Genomic DNA, 22,661 nt, shown 5'->3' with positions numbered 1-22,661 from the left:
CCCTGTGTGAACAGTGTACATAACTGTGGTTGATCACACCTGAGTTCTATTTCTGGAGCCACGCCCACACCTGATGACTGCACACCTGCTCTCAATCTAGAAATCACTGAAATAGAACCGACCTGAGGAAGAGACGTCGACCAAGAGATCCTCAAAAGCTCTCGTCACGCCGAGACCTTAAAAAAAAAAGAGGTGCTTGTTTAAAACCCTCCAATGTGGCTCAATTACAACAATTCTGCAAAGACGTGTGCAAACACCTTTTCACACAGGGCCATGTCACTTTGGATGTTTTTTTTCTTCCTCGTTAATAAGAACCTTCATTTAAAAACTGCATTTTGTGTTTACTTGTGTCATCTTTGACTAGTGTTTACATTTGTTTGATCTGAAACATTTAAATGAGGAAAACATGCAAAAAAGTAAGAAATCAGGAAGGAGGCAAACACTTTTTCACACTACATATATATTTATATGTATTCAAGTAGTTTTCTGCACATTTGTCGCTAAATTTAATCAAATCTTTACCTTGTCTTGTCATGTTGTTCTTCTCTTTGTTTTGATTCATCCATGTTGCATTGTTTTTGCTTTTTATTTTGTGGCTACTGTGTTTTGTTCACTCTGTTGTCGTTTGATTTCTATTTTCTCTTGTTTTTGCCACCGGTTTCTTGCTCTTTATCTTCTGAGGCCATGTTTACCCATTGCTGGGTGTTTACAAACAAACAGCATGAAGCCACGCTTGGCCAATCGGAATCCTGGAAAACTGTAAACACCAGTTACACAAGTATGTGACTTATCACATAATTGTGATGTTAAACTCTGCATGCAAACTAAAGAGTTTTTTTCCAAATATCAATTTTAGCTGGAGATTTCAGATCCAATCGTTTTTGTTTTTTTTGTAGTTTTGTTTACATGTAAAAAAAACAAAACGTTTTTTGCTTCATGTAAACCAGCTCTGACTTCCCTTTTCTTTTCTGTCTGCTGTTACCTCCCTCCTGATTGGCTGCGCTGTGATTGGCTGCTGCTTCTTCTTAAATCTGTGATCTGGTTAAACACTTGGCTTTAGGTTACTTTTGTTGTCAATTGTTCTGGACATGCAGCCCCTTCAGTGCACCCGTCGGGTGATTGATTCCTGCAGTGCACTCCCTGCGGTGACCTTTGACTCCGGTGCCGTGTAGCAGTCGTTGTGTAATCAGAGTACTTTTCAGTGGGATTAAAGTCTGCGGCTTGGTGGGAAATGTCCATCCAGCTGCTGCTCCGGATATTTCTGGCCGTCTCTCTGGGGAACGATCTCGCTCAGAATATGTAAACACAGCGATCCGCTGATCCACAGAGGGAATCGAACACGTGTGTGTGTTGTGTTGCCATGGCGATGGGTTGAAGTAACCGTACCTGCCAGGTGTTCCCTGGAGCCGCCCTGTCGGGAGTGTGAAACTGAAACGGGAAACTCGGGAGTCGAGTTTCTCTGCGAGTCAAAAACGCCGTGATGTCATCAGAGTTCAGGTGAAACCGGGAAGGCGTGAGGTGGGCGGAGCTTCTTCCCACCACCTGCAGCGGCCAGGCACGAGACGCTGCTCCAGCGGCCGCACCAACCTGTGCAGCTGGGACCCTCATGACCCCAAAACCACCAGGGATTATTTTTTGCTCCTGCAGAACAAAAAAAAAACTGTTGCAGAAATATTTTAGTTTCAAATCTGTAAAACCAGATTAAAAAAAAAAATTATAATAGTAAAATGGAAAAACCCTGAACTAGAACAGAAAATCCCCCCCAAAAAACAAAGAGTGAGTCACCACACACAGGAAAAGAGGTTTTAAAGAAGACTTGTGAGAGACGTCCTAAAAGACACTCTGGTGTCCTAAAGACGTCCCGAAATTGTCAAACTCATTTTAGTCCCGAGCCGACATGAAACCCAATATGACCTCGAATGTGCTGGACCAGTAAAAAATTGCAGTAAAAACTTTTTTGAAAAATCCCGTATTACACAGTTTTTCCAACAGTTTCACGTCGGCCTCGGTCCCGCTGCAGCTGCTAACAAACCAACATGTGACCAAACAAACAGACGTGAATGTTCGTTTATTTCCAGAGGCGACATGACGAGACGCTCACACAGTGCGCCGGAGGCTGAAGCACGAGCGCCAGACGTCTAACAGACAGACCCACGTGTGTGTGTGTGTGTGTGTGTGTGTGTGTGTGTGTGTGTGTGTGTGTGTGTGTGTGTGTTCTAGTCAGTATGTGGCTGCTGTGTCGGTGGAAATCCTCCCAGCTTCTTTAATTCTCTGTAATTTCTGCGAGGCGTTCAGGGACGCAGGAGGAAATCATGTAAAAGTGGAACCTGGACGTCCCACGCTCTGTCCTGCCCACCCCACCGTGTGACCTCTGACCTCTGACCCCCTCGTCGCGGCCCGTTGACGACCCCTTAAGTCGGTCAGTGTTTCTCCCGTAAGCCCCGCCCCTCCTCTGCCCCTCCCCCGCCTGTCCATCATTAGTCATCAATTAGCAGCTTAAGACAGTAGAACAGCTGCTGCATGTAAATCCTGCAGAGACGCTTTAATCTGAGCCGGAGCTGCAGCTCGCTGTCGACACCTCCACACACCTGAAGACCTCGCAGGGTGCAACACACTCGGGTAGGACACACACACACACACACACACACACACACACACACACACACACACATACACACAGTTCGAACCCTCCAACACACACACACAGAGACTGGGAGGACACACACAGTTTCTCTTTTTACGTTTTCCCGTAAAAACAATAAACTTCGGTCCTCTTTTGACTTCTCGTTTCTATGACGACGACATTGAGTCTGAAAACTGTTTCCAGAGCGAAGCGATCTTCAGACTCCTGACCAGAGCAGACGTCTCGTGGCAACACTGGAGTTATAGTTTGTTTGTTTGTTTTTTTTATTGCTCACATGAGTCGACGTGTCACTTGTGGTTCACTTTGCATCTGACTGATGTAACGAGTACAACCGGAATGGGACATCTTGTATTAAAGCAACTTAAAGGCTTGTGGCCTTTGGAGAAGAAGCTGCTGGACTGGAAGTGGAACGTGCCGTTTGAAGAGAAATCAAGTCTGTAGGCGAAGAAGGGTGCGAAGGCGAGGCTGAGCACGGATTTGCTGCAAGTAGAACAGTTGGACTCGAAGGAGCTGCGGGTCATAGATCCGCCGAATGTAGAATGTGGATGCCCTCTGCCACATTTCCCAGTTTGGCCCGATGCCGTTGTATCTGTGTCAGTCGATGACGATCAGCGCGAGCACTGGTTTCTAAAACTGTGCGTGTGTTAAATAGGTTAACACTTGATTTTGACACATTCGGACGATTGTTAACCCCCCCCCCCCCCCAGCGAGTGAAGCTTCAGGTTTCCCTCCACATGTGAGACAAAATGCTCCCGTAAGGCTCATTTTCTTCACTGAACCTGAGGGAAGTTTAACATGAAACAGCCTGAAGTGACTCCTGCTTCACATTTCATGGTTTCTGAGGAGGAGCGAGGTTGAGAGGAGGTGAAGGACCTCGGAGACCCGGCCTGCTTTCAGCTTCCTGTCAAGGCTCCGAGGATCCTCTGAGGTGTGTGTGTGTGTGTGTGTGTGTGTGTGTGTGTGTGTGTGTGTGTGTGTGTGTGTGTGTGTGTGTGTGTGTGTGTGTGTGTGTGTGTGTGTGTGTGTGTGTGTGTGTGTGTGTGTGTGTGTGTGTGTGTGTGTGTGTGTGTGTGTGTGTGTACTGAGTCTTCAGCCTTAGGAGGATTACTCTGAGGGGGTTTGAGCTCGCTGTGGTGCGCCGGCCCTTTAAGATGAGCTGCAGGTGAGGCTGTGACGTCACAGGAAGTGAAAACAAGGATCAAGGAATCCCCATGTTGTGTACATGAGAGGGAGAATTTTCAATAGATATTTGTAATGACGGATACAATTTGGTGTACATGAATAGTAAATACATCTATAGTGCCTGTAAAATGTTAAACTAAAATATAACCGTATCAAATGTCATTATAAAACATGAAACTCTATAAATGTCCACATTGAAACTAAATTTGGTTACACAACAGCGTTTTCAAGCGAATCTGAAAATGTTTGTTTTTTTAATTTATGTATATTTGTTTTATTTATTTCATTTGAATATTTACATTTTGCTGTTTTAATGCTGTTTAAAATTAAGTAATGAAATGTCTATGGGTGTATGACACTAAAAATGCTTTAAATAACACACAAATCAGTCTAGTAATAAAGTACAAATGCAATTTTAACGCCGTTGTTCATAGACGTCATTCCAGCTGACTTCTCCGCCTGTGCTCGTTTACATATCGACGGCCGTGTATTAATCAGCGTTCAGACTGGGAGGAAACGGTTGGACCGTGTGAATGTAGGTTGCAGATTAATGAGAGCAGAAGCCGCTCGATCGCTTCGCCGCTCATCAATCGACTCGCCGGGGTCACGTGACCCCACTGCGTTCCTCGCCGTGACGTCATCACGGGGGTCAGAGACGGGAGGAGATCACGGTTTGCCAGTTTGGAGGGGAAAAATACATTTAATGTGACAGGAAATAAAAAAGGTTTATCAAATGTAAACTTCGATCTTTTTCAAATGTAAAGTATTCTGATGGAAACGGCACATTTCTATTGATTTAAACTCTGTACTGTAGTGATGAGCAGGAGGAGGTTGCCGTGGCGACGGGGGTCTGAGCCAGGAAATGATCCTGTTTTGTGATTGTCTCATTAATAAAATTAAATCACATTTTAACCTTTTCCACAACGTCCTCTCTGCTCTACTGTAAAACGATTTCAAAGTAAGAGCAGCGTTTAATTCCAGAAGCCCCGTCTTTATAAAGCAGCTGTAACTCACACACACCCTGAACATTGAGGGTTTTTTTTTTTCCTCCCCTCTGAGGATCAGAAACGGCGAAACGAGCATAAAAAAAACCCTTGTTGATGTTCCTGCATCATAAATCATTAACAGTTCCGGTTTAAACAAAAGCTGCCAGCGGGGTCGGCCACAGTTTCATCCAATCACATGACAGCCGATCAGTTTAATGAGTAACGGGAGGAACATTGGATGTTGGAACGCTGATCTGAGGGCAGAGACGACAGAGAATGGACTTCTGTGAGGTTGAAGTTGATGGTATCATGAGTGTATGATCTACATCAGTGTTTTTCAACCTTTTTTGAGCCAAGACACATTTTTTTCTTTGGAAAAATCTGGAGGCACACCACCACCACCCGAAAATGTTAAAATTTGAAACTCTGTAGCCTCTATTAACAATATAAAGTCATTCTCATCAAAGTTTTATCAACAGGAATCAAATTAATACAGAAAAAAGTATTTCCCAATTTCTTTTTTTAATTTTTACTCACTCAGTGTGAAACCTGGACCTGATGGATGAAGAGCTGAGATCCTGGTTAGCATTCTTCCTTTTCAAAAACTTCTCCATCACCGTCACTGACACAGTACTTTGGTACAAGATGGGAGCAGGTGGTGGTGATTAACCAGACTGACGTCTTTCAGTTTCGATTTCACCGGCAAAGTTCTGTGCTGCCATCTATTGGCGAAGAGTATTTATACATGATTACTCTGCAACACACTGCTGAAAAAAATGTGATATTGGATCTTGGATAATTTCCCACCGCACACCTGACTAGATCTCACGGAAACACCAGTGTGCCGCGGCACAGTGGTTGAAAAACACTGATCTAAAGAAATCCGATCCAGTTCTATTACACTGATTTTAAAAAATAAAATAAAATCAACAGCTGAGCTGAAGGGTTTAATTCTCCCCGACGCCTCCGGTGGCTGCTTGTTTGTCGAAGGAGTCTCCTCGCACACCGATAAGAGGCTGAGTCACCGTGACCTCTGACCTCCTCGCTTTGTCTCCGGTGACGCCGGAGGGACGAGGACGAGGGCTGATAACTGCAGTCTTCCTCGCCTTCGTCCTTCTGTCCCTCCTCAACCCGATTGTCGCCTCTTTGTTCTCCCCCTCCTGATGACCGCTGCTCCGTCATTTCAGACGGTTGACCAGGAACCTTCTAGGTTCACGGCTCTACAGTCGGAGGTTCAGCGGTTCTGCCGCGTTGGCGATCAGTTTAAACTTTCACACGTGTTAATAAGTCCTCAGTTATTTTGCATTTATGCACAATTGTGTGTAAATATGTGTACGGATGTCGACGCCCACATTGGGATTCCAATCACAGTTCATAACTATCCTGACTATTACTTACTTATAACATTTTCGTTGATTTGAGCTCGTTTGTCTCATGTTTTCGATTGTTTGCAGGTAATTTTTCACTTGTACATTATTACTTTATTCAAATTCGATACAGCTATTAGACTTTCACTGTAAACGATTAGCATGTTCATCAAATCTAATTCTGTTTATTGGAATGACTGTAGTTTCTGACTTCAACATGGAAATCCAGTCTGGCTCTCTCTCTCTCTCGCTCTCTCTCTCTTTCACACACACACACACACACACACACACACACACACACACACACACCAGGGTATCGGGTAGAAATGTTAGGATTTCCTCCTCCTACTGTACACCTTCTGCAGGCCTGTTGTCATGGAGTCAGGGTAAAACATGGAGTCGTGGGAAAAGTAATCACAGGCGTCTGCCCCACACACACACACACACACACACACTCTCGTGCACAGTGATGATGTTCTCACTCGGACATAAATCATTGGGGGGATCTTTTGTGTTTCCAGGTTTAATCTGAGCCTGAAAGTTTCTTCTCCACAGGAACCGGCCAATCAGCCCCTCACACACTCATCCAGCTGCTGTAGTGTGTGTGTGTGTGTGTGTGTCTCTCTCCTCCAGCTGACTGTCCACGGTGAAGCAGCATGAACGGATATGAATCTCCGGCTGTCGCCTCGGGCGTCTTTGGCTCCTTTAACTCCCAAATCAAGTGAGTTTTCCTCCAAAACAAATCAGGTTTTTTCACACACACACACACACACACACACACACACACACACACACACACACACACACACACACACACACACACACACACGCTCCAGTCCACAGACATGAACAGAATGAGATTTACTTTGAAAACCGTCTCGCATCAGGTTTCAGGAAGGTTTGTACAGAAGCAGCTCGGGTAAAACATGTTGACATCTTACGGGGTCAAAGGTCAGTGACATGATTGGGTGTTTAAAAAAAAAAAAGTCTTTGAGAAGGCAAGATAAAGAGTTCATCACTCAGGAGCAACTCAATGAGAGCGTTTGTCATCGTCAGGTGACAAAGAACTGAAATGATCTGATCATTACAAATAGAGACGAACCAAATAGAAGGTGATGAAAGTTTGTTTGGTGATTTGCTTTATTGCAAATATCTCTTGATTTGATGTCCATTTGACACGCGTCCGTCTCTTACGGCCCACCGGTTGTTCCTCCGCTTGATTGTTTGAGCGTCTCTTGATTGTTGCAGTTAAATATTGTCGCGGCTCAATTTGTTTCAGAGAAACTCCACATGAATCTTTAATGGCGGCGGAAACTCGACACGCCTCGGGCGGCGTCTCGGACCGACGCCGTCAGACTGGCCGTGCTGAAACGAGATCACGCTCCTCTGGACCGGAAACCACCGCGTGTTTAAACTCAAGACTCCGATCCTGGTCCCACATTTTAGTCCAGGACCTCGTCCGTTCAAATAGAGCAAGATTTAAAGCCGTTCCAACGCGTGTTATCAAGGTTCCAAGACCTGACATTGAGCCTCGTGTTTCTCGGGTTCCGTCTGGAGCTTCTGGTCATGTGATGGATTTGTAGTGTCAGTTGAAACTCGTCTCAAGAACTTTGTGTGTTTGTGTCTCAGCGGTCATGAGTCTCGGTCTCCTGAACCCCCCAGGACCAAAACCAAGTCTGGTGCCAAAACTGCGAGCGGTGAGTCGACCCCGCGGCTGCTTGTTGGTTTTTTTGGTATTTGTTTGTCTGCGCTGTCCGTTGCACTTCCTGCCCGCTGCACTTCCTGTCCGCTGCACTTCCTGTTTCCCATGCTCCCCGTGATGTCACCTTCATGTCCTTTGTCCTCGTTAACAGGATCAGATGAAATGTATTTCCTCCGCTCGTCATCCAAACACAAAAAGAAAAGTCAAAGTGAGCCGAGGCCATGCGTGTTTCTGCATGCTGTTTTGTGTGCGTGTGTGTGTGTGCGCGTGTGTGTGTGTTGGTGTGTGTGTGTTTGCTGGCTCAGCGATTCAGGGCCGGACTTCACTCTTGACTTACAAAGTGAAAGTTTCTCCTGGATGAGCGAGAGTCGCTGAGCTGCTGTTGTCTGTGTTTGTCAGAACAAAGGAAACTTTACACCAAAACCAGCATCAACAGCCTGACGGACACGTCGCAGTACCATGTGGAGGTCAGTACCCCCATCCGCTCGCTACAAACGCCGGACGTCCGGCGTTTGTAGCGCCTCGTCCGAGCGCTGGGACGTTTGACCGTCCAGACGATCGGCGCTTGGCGTCGACCTGAAAGTCGTCCTCCACCTGTGTGTTGCGCAGCACCTCACCACCTTCGTGTTGGACCGCAAAGACGGGATGATCACGGTGGAGGACGGCGTGCGGCGCCTCCGCCTGCTGGACGCCAAGGGGAAGGTCTGGACGCAGGAGATGCTGCTGCAGGTGGAAGAGAAGACGGTCAGCCTCATCGACCAGGAGACCAAGGTGAGACCCCGGAGACTCGACCGCCTCCGCCCAGTCACGTGTTCGCCTCACACTCCTCCGCGTTGTTGCCGCCACTAGAGGGCCTCTTAAACATGGAGAAGTGGAGTCAGTAGGTCACTGTGTGTGAACTACGAGGGACCAGTTACCGACAACACTTTCATGTCCATAAAATTAGTTTGAGTGAAGTTTTCTCGTACTTTTTTGGGAAAATTTAGCTTTGATCCAAATTTAGCGTTTTAAATTGGTCCAAAGTCAGTTCATCACTTTGTGTTGATGTTTTGTACAGTGCAAAAAAGGGTCGCTCAAATATAAGACAAACACACACAAAAAGAAAATGACTCAACACTAGTGAAATTATAAATAAATAAATTATTATCACTACTATTATTTAAATCTATTCAGTACATTTTACTTGATAAGAAATCTGGATTTAAGATTAAAGGACTAAAAATGAGGAAATCATTTGTGATATGATAAATAGTTTGGCTTGTTTTAAAAATTAAGATTTTAACTCTTGGCAAGTGGCCAAAAATTTGCAGTGAAGGTTATTATAATTTTTTTATTCCAATTTGGCTTCAAAATGAGTGAAATTCATAGCTCTTATGAAGCTGTTGCCTCACAGAGACCTTCTCAGTTATTAACCTTTCTACGTTGTTGTTGTCATTAACATGGCCACCACTAGAGGGCCGGTTAAATCTGCTCTCCTTCTCCAGCAGATATATTGAACTGCAAATCGATGCGGCTGATAAACATAGAATAGCTGGAGCGCAGGCGCTTCACGTCGCCTCTTTGTTGACGGGTTCCTGGTTCTGTGTTTGGTGGCAGAGCGAGTTGGAGAACTTCCCCGTCTCCTCCATCCAGCACTGCCAGGCCGTCATGAACGCCTGCAGCTACGACTCCATCCTCGCCCTGGTGTGTAAAGAGTCGGGTCAGAACAAGGCGGACCTCCACCTCTTCCAGTGTGACGACATCAAGGTCCGCCTCCTCCTCCTCCTCCTCCTCCTACGTTCAATACAGGGAGGAATAAATGTCGGAAAGTCAAAATGCGTCTTGTACACGAATCCATAATTTGATATACGTTGTTGGTGAACAGGCGACGTTGATCCACGCAGACGTAGAAAGTGCCATCGTCGATGCCAAAGGAGGGAAAGTAAAGAAGCGACCGGAAGCCCTCAAGTAGGAAGTCCCTCCCTCCCCGGTTTAAGCCCCGCCCCCCCGCGCTGGCCGCTGATTGACTGACCCCGTTTGTCCGTCTGCAGGATGATCCTGAAGAGCGACGGCGCCATCCCCCCGCCCCCCTCGGCGCCGGCCCCCGAGCCGCCAGCACCGTCCAGTCAGGTGGACGTGAAGAGCCGAGCAGCCGCCTGGTCGGCGTGGACCAATGAGCAGCAAGACTGTGAGTGATGTCATCATTGTTGTTATCTATATGCTCGTGCATGTGCAGAGGAACTATTTCCCGCGGCCGCAGTGCGCCTGAGGAGGAGCAGCATTTCAGAAAAGTTGTTGGAGTCGGGAACTTTTGCAAACTGAAAATTATTTTATTATTATGGTCCAGTTGTTCACAATAAAACTTATTTTGATTTGTCATTGAGCTTGAAAATCACTCGTGAATGTGACAGAATTAATAAAAATAACTGTAATAGCTGAATTTACTGTCTATTCATAATTGGAATCTGTCATTTTGTTTCCTATTTGCGATTATTTTTGTTAATTTTGTAAAACATTTTTAATTACAATTATTTTTAGACACACTTTTCCTCTGATTTTGCTTTTTTTTTTTTTTTTTTAAATGTCCCTTTATATTCATTGATTTAGTATATTATTATTATCTAAATTGCATATTTACTGCCTCATATCAAACCCTTTTTCTCAGATTTTGCGGCCGTTTTTATAGATTTTTGTGCACTTTACATTTATTACTGTGTCGGCTACTTTAGTCAGTTTTGTATTTTTTTCTATTTGATTATTTTTTTTACATTTTGCATGATGTGTCATCTGTCTGCAGTTCTCAGTTTAACTTCAGTCTGTATTTCTTATAATGCTGATGATAATAATGAGAGATTATCTATATTTTCCTTCCGTCTCCGTAGACGAGCGTCAACAGCAGCTCCTGGAGGGCGAGGAGCCGCTGGAGATGACGGCGGCTCGAGTGGACCGAGACGTGGTGAGTCTCCTTTTTCTTTGTTTTCTTTCTTTTTTTTTTTTTTTTTCTTTTTTTTTTGCATAAAGCCTCTCGGGGCGGCGAGCAGCTGGAAGAGGTCACACGGGACAAAAGATGAGAGATTAAATCCAAGAGAAGATCACTTTTATTTAATCAGAGTCCACAGAGGCTGAGCAGGAAAATCTGGTTACATAACACACACACACAGAGGCCCAGCCTCGTGACCTGCAGGGGGCGCTAACCCTAACATTTGTCTGTGGTCCATCAGCAAATCCTGAACCACGTCCTGGACGACATCGAGTTCTTCGTCACCAAGTTGCAGAAAGCAGCCGAGGCGTTTGGCGAGCTCTCCAAGAGGAAGAAGAACAAGAAGGGCAAGAAGAGGGGCCCCGGGGGTAAGTGGCCCCCGCTAGAACGCTACGACACAAATTTAAAATTGCCAAATTCTGACTGGATACATGTGAAGGGGAAAAAAACTGTCCCAACACAAACACAATCGTCCCTCGCTCTCTGCTGTTTCTCCTCCCGTCCACCAGAGGGCGTCCTGACGCTGCGCTCCAAGCCTCCAGCTGAGGACGAGTTCGTCGACTGTCTGCAGAAGTTCAAACACGCCTTCAACCAGCTGGTAACCGACACTAATCGCCCACTAATCCCAGCCGTTTGTCCCCCGTCCCCCGTCCCCCCCCAGTGACCAGTCGAGTCTGATGACGACTGGATACAAGCGAGCGAGTCGCTTTGAACCGAGATGCTTTGTTCCTCCTGTCTGTCGCCGCTCTTTCATCCACCTGTCTGTCTTTTGTCTGTCGCTCGTCTCCCACTTGTTCATGTGTGACTTCTCCCGGGTTTTCTGACTCGGGGTTGAAGTGAACTTCTCGTTTTGAGTCTGAATCTCTTGAGTTTGTTGAAAGGAGGTCGGAGGGTCTCCCAGACTGACCCTTCAGTGCGTCCATGTGTCTTTCAGGGTAAACTGAAGGACCACATTCAGAACCCGAGCGCTGAGGATCTGGTTCACTTCCTGTTCTCTCCTCTCAGGATGGTGAGTCGTCTTCTCCTGGGAATTTTTTTTTTTCTTCCGTCTCCCATCAAGGCAGACGTTCGGTTCACACCCGGTTGGGTTCATCCCGTTGACGAACATTCAGAGTAGATTCCCAACGTCGGGGTTCCTCCTGTGCTTTTGCCCTCAGGTGATCCAGGCGTCGGGCAGCGTGGACCTGGCCCGCAGCGTCGTGGTTCCTCTGCTCACCAGAGATGCCATCGACTTCCTGCACAGCGCCGGCACGGCCGAGGAGCGCCACCTGTGGGTCGCTCTGGGAGACGGATGGACCAAGTGCAGGTGAGCCAGCCTCAAGGTCTCTTAGAATCCCATCGATCATGTTCTCCTCGTCTTAAAAATCACATTACGCTGATGATCTCATGTCCTCCTCCTCAGGTTGGAGTGGCCTAAGGACCATTACTTCCCGCCCTGTGTGTTGCAGTTCCGGGATGGTTGGGAACCCCCGGCGTTGCCCGTGATGATTCGGAGTCGGGAGGATGTGAGTCAGCTGACAGAGAGTCTGAGCGGCGCCGACATCCACCAGATGGAGGACCTGAGGCTGCGTCTGAGCCAGGAGGTCAGCGCCACGCCCTAAAACTCGATTTGACCACGTTCTGACGAGCGAAACTCATTCACGTGTGGCGTTTGTTCTGTCCTCCCGCAGCAGGTGGCGCTGCAGAGGTTCCCACCATCCGACGGGTACGCCCTCCCCTCGTCCTCCTTCAGGCGCGTGCAGGCGATGGATCAGGACGCGGCCATGGCGGCTTTCAAACACGCCATCAGCCGCCGTGTCGACCGGTAACTGGCAGGTCACATGACGCCATGGAGAACCGACCAGGAAACTGTCTGCTAACGAGATGCTAGCAATATGCTAATGATGACGCTAACGAGACGCTAACAATGACGCTAACACGACTCGCTCAGCAGCTTGGACAAATTTAATGAATCAATCAAAAAGCTACATATTCCCCAAAAAATATAAATAGTAGCAGAAATGTGTAATAAATGTCTAAAACTAAAGCAAAATAATACTGTAATCCAATAATGGTATTGATATTAAAAATATATTTTTTAGAAACCACAATGTAATGATGTAAAAATCAAAGACGGATTCAACAGTTTCAATAATAGTTTTTTTAAAGTTTATGGAAACACAATGTTTTTTTTAGTATATCAACTATAAAATGATTAAGATCAAAAAATACACCAGTTTATGCATTATGGGACAAAAACTCCAAAAGATGTACAAGACATTAAAAAAACATAACGTGTCTCTGATAAAACTGATTGAAGTCAAGTGACAAGTTGAAATGGATCAATAAAATTCACACGCAAGCATTAAAATATGAATCATTGAAGTAAAAAGGATCTGTAAAAAAAAAAAAGATTAAATTGTTGAGAAATAATGACTAAAACTTGAACCAAATAAAACAAACTGGAAGTTTAAGAGAAACTGCATCGTAATAAAAACAAACGTTATGTTTGTGTCACTTTGATTCTTGACTCAAGAATAAAGTAACTCAACAAACAGCAGATCTGATGTGGAGCCGTTCAGTTAAACATTGTCGCCTTTTAGTTCTTTTTCTCCACCAGGAAGTTAAACGGCAAAGTAACAAATCATGTTTCCACATTAAGTTCAGCTGGAGAGCAAAAAACATCATCCACTCATTGTGTGTGATGGCGCCCCCTGCAGGCCACATGGGAGTTGGTAAAAAGGTTTTTGGCTGCTGAATGACTCCTATCTGTTATGTTTTCTTCAAATTCTGTCCTTTTACTGCTTCTTTCTGCGTCGTCTCACTTTTGCTTCTTCAAATCATCATTTCCAAACCAACTCACTGTCTCGTCACATGAATCCTGAATTTCCCTCTCTTGTACGCTTTTGTGTGAACTCTCCTCTGATTGGAGCTCTCTGGTCGTTTCTCCACGGCTGCAGATTATATTTGTATCTAATTTAACATATTCACGTCCTGGTCACTGTGGTTACTCACCTTCATTACGTTCTGTTACTTTAAAAAGAGGAAAATAACTTCTTAACTCAATGTGAATGCGGCAAATTCAGTTACTATACGTTGAAGTTTGTTATAAATTGCTTGTGTAAAAGTTTTGTTTTCGTCAATTGTATACAAAACGGCGATAGAAGAGAAGTATTTGACCCCTTCCCCTCTCCCTGTGACTCCTCCCCCTCTCTCCATGACTCCTCCCTCTCCCTGTGACCCCTCCCCCCCTTCTCTCTGACTGCTGCCGATTGTGTTTCAGGAGTTTGGACGTCCACAACCTTTTTGCCAAATCAAAGTACGACTTTGTGGCCAGAAACAACACGGAGCTGTCTGTGCTCCGAGATGAGATCGTCGAGGTAAACAAAGAGATTGTTGATTTCTTTTTCCTTCCGTCTCCATTGGTTTTTTGTCCGGTTTCAGTTTTCTCTGAGCTGTCACTTTAATTTGTCGCGAAGCTGAGCTTCGTCCTCCCGCTGTGTATAGTTTCCCCCTGATGTGTAATCCCCGGGTCCCGTCTGCCAGGTGCTGGACGACAGGAAGCAGTGGTGGAAGGTCCGTAACGGCTGCGGGGCGTCGGGCTACGTGCCAAACAACATCCTGGAGATCAGCCGGACGGTGGACATGACGGCCCGGGGAGAGCCCATCTATAGCCACACCATACAGGTAAACAACAACAACAACAACAAACGACCAACGCCATGGTAACCATCCTCTTTGTGACCTCATCCATCCATCCTTTCATCCTCTGAAGCTCATGATGCCAAAGAAGGAGTTTGAGTTGTTTAAGGTAGGATGAGTGTGTGACTCCAGTCTGTGGTAGTTTGTTTGTTCAACTCCCTCCTGCTTCAGCTCCAAACTACTGAACGACGCTCATGTCGGAGCGGGAAAAGTACATGAAGTGCCTTTAAACGCTCTTATTTTGGTTCGAGGATGAAATGGAATTCTGGATTTACAGGTTGGGAATTTATAACTCGAGGAGTTAATTTCACATCTTGTGAAAATTTTACAAATTTCATTTTGGAAACCTCAAATTAAAATGAGTTGTGGAATAAAAATGTAGAATTGCAATTTACATTTGTTTCCTGTGCGAAGCAGAAGAACATTAGAGCTGTTTTCAAAGTGATACATTAGAACCTGATTTAGTTTTTAATGACTTTGTGGGTGAGTAATCTGATTACTCAGCAGCCAACGTGTTCGAACATTTGTGTGTCTTTTGTGTGGCGAAGACACACAAGTGTGTTTCTTTCAACTGGTTTTCAGGCTGGTGTGTGTTTAAGTCAGTAATCACATTACCCTGCATTGTGTCAGAAAACTCTGCAGTGTCTCTATGTAGGTCAGTCTGGTAATCTGATTACTCTGCTGTGTGGGTGTGTAGGTCAGTAATCAGATTGCTGTGTGGTCAGTAATCAAATTACTCTGCAGTGTGTGTACTCTGCAGTGTGTGCGGGTCAGTAATCGGATTACTCTGCAGTGTGTAGATCAGTAATCAGATTACTCTGCAATATGTGTGTAGGTCAGTAATGAGATTACTCTGCAGTGCGTCTGTGTGTAGATCAGAAATCTGATTACTCTGGTGTGTTTGTGTGTGTGGGTCAGGTTAGTAATCAGATTGCTCTGCGGTGTGTGAGATTGGGTCAGTAATCAGATTACTCTGTAGTGTGTGTGTGTGTGTTCAGTGTCTGATCTCGGTCTTTGTTTCTTCCGAGTGCAGCAGCTGCTCGGAGAACTTAACGAGGTAAACAAACCAGCAAACAGCCGCCATCTTTTCCTGTTGGCTGTTGCCACGGCGACGATTCAAAGCAAACCAAAACACACACAAACCTCCAGCCGCTGTTTCCATAGAAACAAACCACCAGGACCGACTTCCTCCCCGGGAAACCCGCGGCCACCCCGATGCCTCCGCCCCCGACGCCACCCGCCGCCGCTGCCGCCCCGCCCCCCTCCCCCTCCCCCGCCAGGCTGCCCACGCCTCCACTGCCTCCCCCGGCCGCCGAGCCCACCAAACCACCGCCCACACACACTGCCAACGCCACACACACCTCGGCCCCCGCCGCCGTGACCCGACACAGCAGCCTTACGTCCGGGGACAGCGCCGGCGTCGCCCTGAGGGAACAGAGCACCCCGAAACCTGCAGCCGGGCGTGAGTCGCCATGTTTTTAAATCATGTACATAAATATTCAGTAAAACAGTTTAAAAAAAAAAAAAAACCAACAAAACAAACCGTTGTTGTTGTCAACGCAGGCAGGAAATCCAACATGGAGGAGGTTCAGGACGAGCTGATGCACAGACTCACGCTGGGCCGCAGCGCCCACAAGAAGTTCCAGGTCCCCGGACGAGGCGGTGCCTCGCCGCCCGCCGGCATCACGTACGACTCGAGTCCCGACGACGTGAAGGCGTGGCTCGAGGCCAAAGGCTTCAGTCCAGTGTGAGTCCAGGGGTCGCAACATGCACCGGGGCCGCGTGTTACATAAGTGTGTGTGTGTGTTAAATGAATGTGTGTGTGTGTGTGTGTGTGCAGCACCATCACCTCTCTGGGCGTCCTGACCGGAGCCCAGCTCTTTTCTCTGAACAAAGAGGAGCTGAAGACGGTTTGTCCCGACGACGGCGCCCGAGTCTTCAGCCAGGTGACCGTCCAGAAGGCGGCGCTGGAGGTTTGTTCTTCCGTCTCAGTTCGTCCGCGTGTCGGAGACATTCAGGCCTCTGATTGGTCCGTCAGACAAACGCCGGCGGCAGGAAACGGACAGGAGGTTAGAAAATGGTTTTGACCAGCAGGGGGCGACATGGAGCCGATCTCACTCTGAAACTGCTGTTTTATTTGTGTTAAACCGCAAATGCATTTTACTTATATTTATAATAGATACGCTTAATTTACAAAACTAAATGAACTCTGACATAAAAATCAGTTTTCATTTAAAGTTTTTTGTCAAATTTTTGCAAATATTTCTTCCATCTTTAAAACTTTGAATCAAACCAACTTTGATGGTTGAAATTCAATCAAATTTTTTTTTTTAAAAAGTCTCGATTTTCCTGGAAGTTTTTTTTATTTTTGAAACTGAAAAACGGAAAACTTTTCTAGGTTATTAAAACTCTTACAGTTTTTAAAGAATGTGACAAAAACACGATTTCTATTAATTCTTCCCTTCTATTTTCCTTTTTCATTTCTATTCCTTCTCTCGATTCCAGATTTGTTTGACATTTTATTTTTTAAACAGAAAAGTCTTACTGTGTTTCCTGCCGCCCGCCGTGTCCCGAGGTTTTCTGTGGTTCAGTTCTGTCCCCCAGCTCTGCCAAGGTCTGGTGTTTGGTGTCTATTTCCACCTGCAGGTTTTCTTCTGACCTCCTCTGATCTTCTGACTCTTGACTGTCTCAGGTATCGTCTGATCTTGAATCACCTTCGCGGCTTCGTTCTGTCGGCCCGATTCACGAGATCTACTTTCTCCTCATAACTCCACTGATTCTATCCCGGACGGAGGACGACACCTTTTCCTTCTCAACTCATTGGCCCCCGACTCTGGACTCACTGGTTTTGACGATGGACTCGTTTCCTCTCACCCAGGACTCAATTCTTCAGACCCTGGACTCAAACTCGGACTCGTTGGTCTTGACAATGAACTAATTGGTTTTGACGATGGACTGGTTGGTTTTGACGATGGACTGGTTGGTTTTGACGATGGACTCGTTGGTGTTGACGATGAACTTGTTGGTTTTTGACCATGGATTGGTTGGTTTTTGACCATGGACACATTGGTTTTGATCATGAACTCGCTGGTTTTGACCCTGGACTCGTTTCCCCTGACCCTGGACTCGTTTCCCCTGACCCTGGACTCATTTCCCCTGACCCTGGACTCATTTCCCCTGACCCTGGACTCAAACTGACTTGGCCCTTGTTGGTCTTCCCTCAGGACTTGTGACCTGCTCGCACATGTCTCTCCTTGTTGCGTTGCATTGTGGGTAATCGGACGCTGAACGTGGCCCTCAGAACGAAGCCCCTCACGGTTCTTGTGTAGCAGCTTGTTAAGGCGGTTTTCATCTCCCCGCTGTGGCCGTGCACCAAGTCCTCCTCAAACTCCCTGAATGAGTCTCCAGAACGCCTGTTGACCTTTGACCCCACACCTCTAGAGACCCGGATGTAAACGTTCCTCTGTGACGAGCTCAATAAAGACAAACCTTGTTTAGTGCGAGATCGACTCACAGTTCTGCTGAGAGAAAGTTTGTTGTTGGTTTTGCTTTGAGTCTCGTGTGACGAAGGCTGGACGCACAAAGATCAGAAATCAAACCAAACGTTGAATAAATTCTCCCAAAAAAAAAAATTAAGGACGGTAAATATTAAGTCCCTTTTTAAGTTTGGGTTTAAAAAAAGAAAAGTAGACTTCGGATTCAATTCAGAAATCATAATAAAAACCATGGTATCATCTGCGTAAAGGCGAACGTTAAATATTTTCTCATGGTTTAAATCAGAATTTTTGGTGTTTCTCTCCTGCTTCCCCACAATCATGTTGAACACTAGAGGGTGACATTGATGTGATCTGGGGCAGATTGAGCCCGTTTTTTGGAGTTTGTGCGTCCAGTTTGAGTTTCCACCCCCCCCCCCCCCCCCCAGCATGCCTCCTGACTCACTCTGTAGGTTTCTGGTTGAACTTGCTCTTTGCAGCTTGCAGCGGCGTCCCGGCGGCTTCCCGAGGTTGGTTCAGTCAGAAGGTTTTCAAATTAAATCCTCTGACGCACAGACGCTACGCAGACTTTCAGCTTCAGAGGCAGAAACGCCAAGAAACGTAGAAATACTGCGAGTGGAGACTCTCGGAGGCGTCTGGAGGGGAATGAATAAAACCCTGTTTTGTTCTTTAGTGTCAGTAGTGAAGTTAGACTCAAACTACAGACATTCAATAGAAAATAGTGGAATTCAAATCAAGAAACCTTTTTGAAGGTTAAGTTATGTGCAAAAATGTTTCACTTTCATCACTTGTATTTTAATCCAAAGTAAATTGATTCATATTTTCTTTGGATACATTTAACATGGAATAAAATTGAAAGGTGTAAATTATTAAAGTGAGTGAATAAAGTTCAAACACCTTGACAGCCACAGTTTTTAAATAACTGAAATTTGTTGTTAAATTCAGGATTTCAGGTGTATTTTTAAGCTGCAGAGGTTCGAGGGCGTCGCTGAGATTGAAGACAAATCAAGCAGCTTTATGAAAATTGTATTCAAGACGACGCTCTAAAAAACGAGCTGCACCCAAACGCCTCAGAGAGTCTCCAACATCACCTTATTGTTTACTGACTTTGTTTTTCTCTACCTCTTTGCTTCTGTTCTCTTTCTCTCTCTCTCTCTCTCGCTCTCTCTCTCTCTCTCTCTCTCAGAGGTCTTCGGGCTCTGAACTTCAGGAGATCATGAGGAGGCGACAGGAGAAGCTCGCCACCTCCACCTGTGACTCGGGGGTGGAGTCTTTTGACGAAGGCGGAGCCCACTGAGCCCCTGTGGCTCCGCCCCCTCCCCTCCCCCACCCCACCCCCCAACCCTGCCGCCTCTCATTGGTTCGTCCTCAGTCTGCAGCCTCCTCTTCTCTCCAGGCGGCGGCCGAACGCGCAGAGTTCGTGGAGATCATGCGTCGGCGTCAGGAGCTGCTCAGCTCGTCGCCGTAGAGACGAGGCGGGAGGGGAACCAGCGCGGCGGCCGGAGGGACGTAGACGCCGCTCAGTATTACCGCCGCAGAGTCACTGTGTTTGTGCCTCAAGGTTTGATCACCGAGAATCGGATTTCAAATTGTGAAAAGGAACAAAACTGAGGAAATGTAAAAACTTTCACAAAACTGAATAAAGACCTGCAGCCGGGAAGATTCTCAAAATGTATTCTGACCCTTAATCCTGGATTGAATTTGGATTTTCTTCCCACGTGACGATATTCAGTCTTATAAGTGCAGGAATCTGGTTTCCCATCTTTTCTGTACCATTAAAATTAACTAATTGTGATTTAATTGTGAGTGAAGGAGGTGAAAATCCCATCGAGGCGCAAACTTCAACAGAAATCTGTTGATTAAATGTGAATCTGAGTTTTTGGGCCAATGAATTTCTGATATATATATATTTTTTTTTTTTAAGTTTCTGTAGAAATATAAAACTTTGGATCAGATCAAGAAGCACAAACACTTTATTATAAAGCTGTAAGTTATGACCAGTAGAAGCTGTAGACTGATGATAATTATACTATATTAGACTTGGCTTTTTTTTTTTTTTTGTCAAATAAAATATGTAAATGTTTTTACATATGCAGGTGAAAAAAGAAAATGTGAAAGATTTAAGAAGCTGCTTCACTGATTCTCTGAAAATCAGTTTTTCTCCGAATGAACGAATGTCCTCCACTGACTCCATGAATGTTTGCTCTAAGCCCCGCCCACATTGAAGGTAGTGCCGCTCACAGCGGCGGAAGCCCCGCCCACCGCATTGGGTAGCCCCGCCCTGTTCAAGGAAGCCCCGCCCACAGTGATTGTATCCATGCTGTACAGACTGTAAATTCTCAGATAAAAGCTCTTAGTCTTTACTTTATTTTCTCTAAATGTTTTTTTATTTAATTCAGACTCTACTGTTTTTAGTCAAATACTTTTAAACGACAGAAATCGTGGCTCCTCTTGTAGTATTGAATGTAATAATAGTTACTTTCAAACTACGATTTGAGTGAAAGAGCTCGTGCCGCTGTGTTTATTTTACAGAAGAATTGAATGACATTTCAACTGAGTTCAGCTGAATCCTAGTTTGTGTAACAAAGGGCTGAAGGTAGGAAGGTATCTATTTACCTAAAATGGCTTGAAATGGATTGAATGAAGTAAAACATACAGAATCTTCTCACTTTCTCTCTGTCTGGGACGTTTGGAGACACTACCTCACAGCGACACCAAAATATATGATTCAGTTTAAACGCCGTGCCACGACGTCGCACAGATCCAACGTAGCATCGGGATGAAATCGGTTAAATTTGAAGAGTGAAAACGTGACGTCTTTTAACGTCTCTCGAGAACGTCTTCAAAAAGTTTCCAATAATGGTTTAAATAAATGAATGTAGCTTCAGGATGAAATGAGCAAAATCTGCTAATTTAACCTTTAAAAATATTTCCTATTTCTTGATTTTCTCTGGAGCTCAGTCAGACGAACGCTGCAATACTTTTGTCAGCAGCTCCTAGCAGGATGTTTACGATGCGTTAAGTGAAACCCAAATGATCATTCATGCTGGTTATGAATAATTTTTTTTTAACTTTCTTTTACCTGAGAAGTTACAGTCGGAATATTAGTGACCAGAAACTGTTTGAAAATCATTTATTAGGGCAAAAAAACCGAGTTAAAAACCACACAAAGTAACAAACCTTTGACTGTTTTTGACTCGTTTTTAAACACTTTGACCACAAAGATGAAAAGAAGTCGGAAATTTACGAGAAAAAAACTTTATTTTTCCATGTGAGATTAAAAAGTTTACATTTCAATTTTAAATCCATTCTTTTCAACATGAACATTTTACTTGATGAAATTTATGTATTTTACTTGAAATTAACAAAATCTTACTGTAATTTTAATCATAATTTAGTAGAAGGAAAAACAAGTTTTTGTCAAATTTTAAATTGTTTGGTCTTTTACATGATAAGTTTTAACATTTTCAGAAATTTGAGATTTGAAAAAGAAAACGAAAATTTTGCCTGAAATAAATTCTCGTAAATTTTCAGATTTTTCCAGCAGTGGAAATCCTCAGTGATTAGAATAAAACTGTAAATGTTTAAAAATGTTCAGACGTTAGTCGATTCTTCGAATTCCACGTTTGCACTTAAATTCGTTGTTGAGTCCGTTTTTTTGTTTTTTTTTTGTCTGAATTGTAGCGACGCTGTGAGACTTTTAGGACGGACTGTGTAGTTTACACAGATTAAGGAGTATTTTCAGTCTTCGTTAGAGGCCAATTGTGAGGATTTTTAGTGAAAGTGACGATAAATTTGTACGTCTTTAGTTTTCATGGTGCCTTTTTCCATTCCGATCTGCTCATTCTGCAATAAAACGCTGAAACAAACGTGATCCCATCTCTTTTTTTTTTTCTTTTTTCCCGCATTGATTCGTGAAAATCTTTGAGAGTGGGCGTGTCCTCAACCATTTTGACCAATCGGAGGTCAAAGAGCGTTTTTGTCTTTGTTCCGTTCAGGAAGAAAAACGCACACAAATAAAAGTGTAATTGCAACATTTTATTTTGTTCACACACACATTAAAACTCTGTGACGACTTCCCGAGTTCGGGATCGAGCTTCAATCGTAAAGTGACACAAAGTACGAGAAAAATGGCACCAATGACGTACGAGTTGGACCGGACACACACTAAACCAGCAGGAAGTCGTACACGTGATCAGTGCCGAGCGTTTCGCCGTCTGTCACCTGTTTTGTTTTTTGTGGGGTTTTTTTGTGGGTTTTTTTGTATGTTGTAATTTTTAAACTCTAGACAGCAGGCGGAACAAAGTGCGATTCTCACACCGACCACTAGGTGTCGCGGTCTGGCTCAGAAAAAAAAAAAAAACCAAACAAAAAAAGAAAAACGATGCTTCACGTGTACAACAACTTTTCAAAAAACAAACCTCTAAAGCAACATTTTGCACGAGAATTACTGGTCATGACGAGTAGAAACGGAACAGTTAAGCAGTAGAAGTATGTACAGTACGTCGGATATCGAACCGGGGAACCGGGAGGAGCCCACGTGGCTAAAGGCCACCGCGACCAATCGGATCACAGCTTTTTACACACATTCATCCAGTGAAACTTTCTACCAAGAGGACGTGAGGTGTCGTCAAAATAGCGTTAGC

At 44.9% G+C, this 22,661-nt stretch overlaps 1 protein-coding gene across 5 annotated transcripts; it reads left to right on the top strand.

Annotated features, from left to right (window-relative positions):
• The first annotated feature begins 6,830 nt into the window (after positions 1-6,830).
• eps8a (EGFR pathway substrate 8a, signaling adaptor) lies at positions 6,831-21,867 on the top strand. Of its 5 annotated transcripts, none has more exons than XM_080518252.1 (22): positions 6,831-6,900; positions 7,809-7,876; positions 8,033-8,089; positions 8,281-8,348; positions 8,491-8,652; positions 9,478-9,627; positions 9,746-9,828; positions 9,912-10,048; positions 10,743-10,816; positions 11,082-11,208; positions 11,350-11,438; positions 11,775-11,849; positions 11,998-12,146; positions 12,243-12,423; positions 12,514-12,644; positions 14,103-14,199; positions 14,366-14,506; positions 15,555-15,578; positions 15,686-15,983; positions 16,085-16,268; positions 16,362-16,494; positions 19,202-21,867. In XM_080518252.1, exons 1-22 carry the CDS (start codon positions 6,836-6,838, stop codon positions 19,310-19,312), a joined length of 2,604 nt encoding a protein of 867 aa, XP_080374378.1. In that variant the 5' UTR covers positions 6,831-6,835; the 3' UTR covers positions 19,313-21,867. The 5 variants fall into 5 exon arrangements, with proteins under 5 accessions (XP_080374378.1, XP_080374380.1, XP_080374377.1 ...); XM_080518254.1 differs by having other exon boundaries at positions 12,511-12,545; XM_080518251.1 differs by having other exon boundaries at positions 12,511-12,644.
• Positions 21,868-22,661: the final 794 nt, after the last annotated feature.

The sequence above is a fragment of the Blennius ocellaris genome, assembly GCF_963422515.1.
Source record: "Blennius ocellaris genome assembly, chromosome: 22".
Taxonomy (NCBI): Eukaryota; Metazoa; Chordata; class Actinopteri; order Blenniiformes; family Blenniidae; genus Blennius; species Blennius ocellaris.
This window is presented reverse-complemented; position numbering and strand designations above follow the sequence as displayed.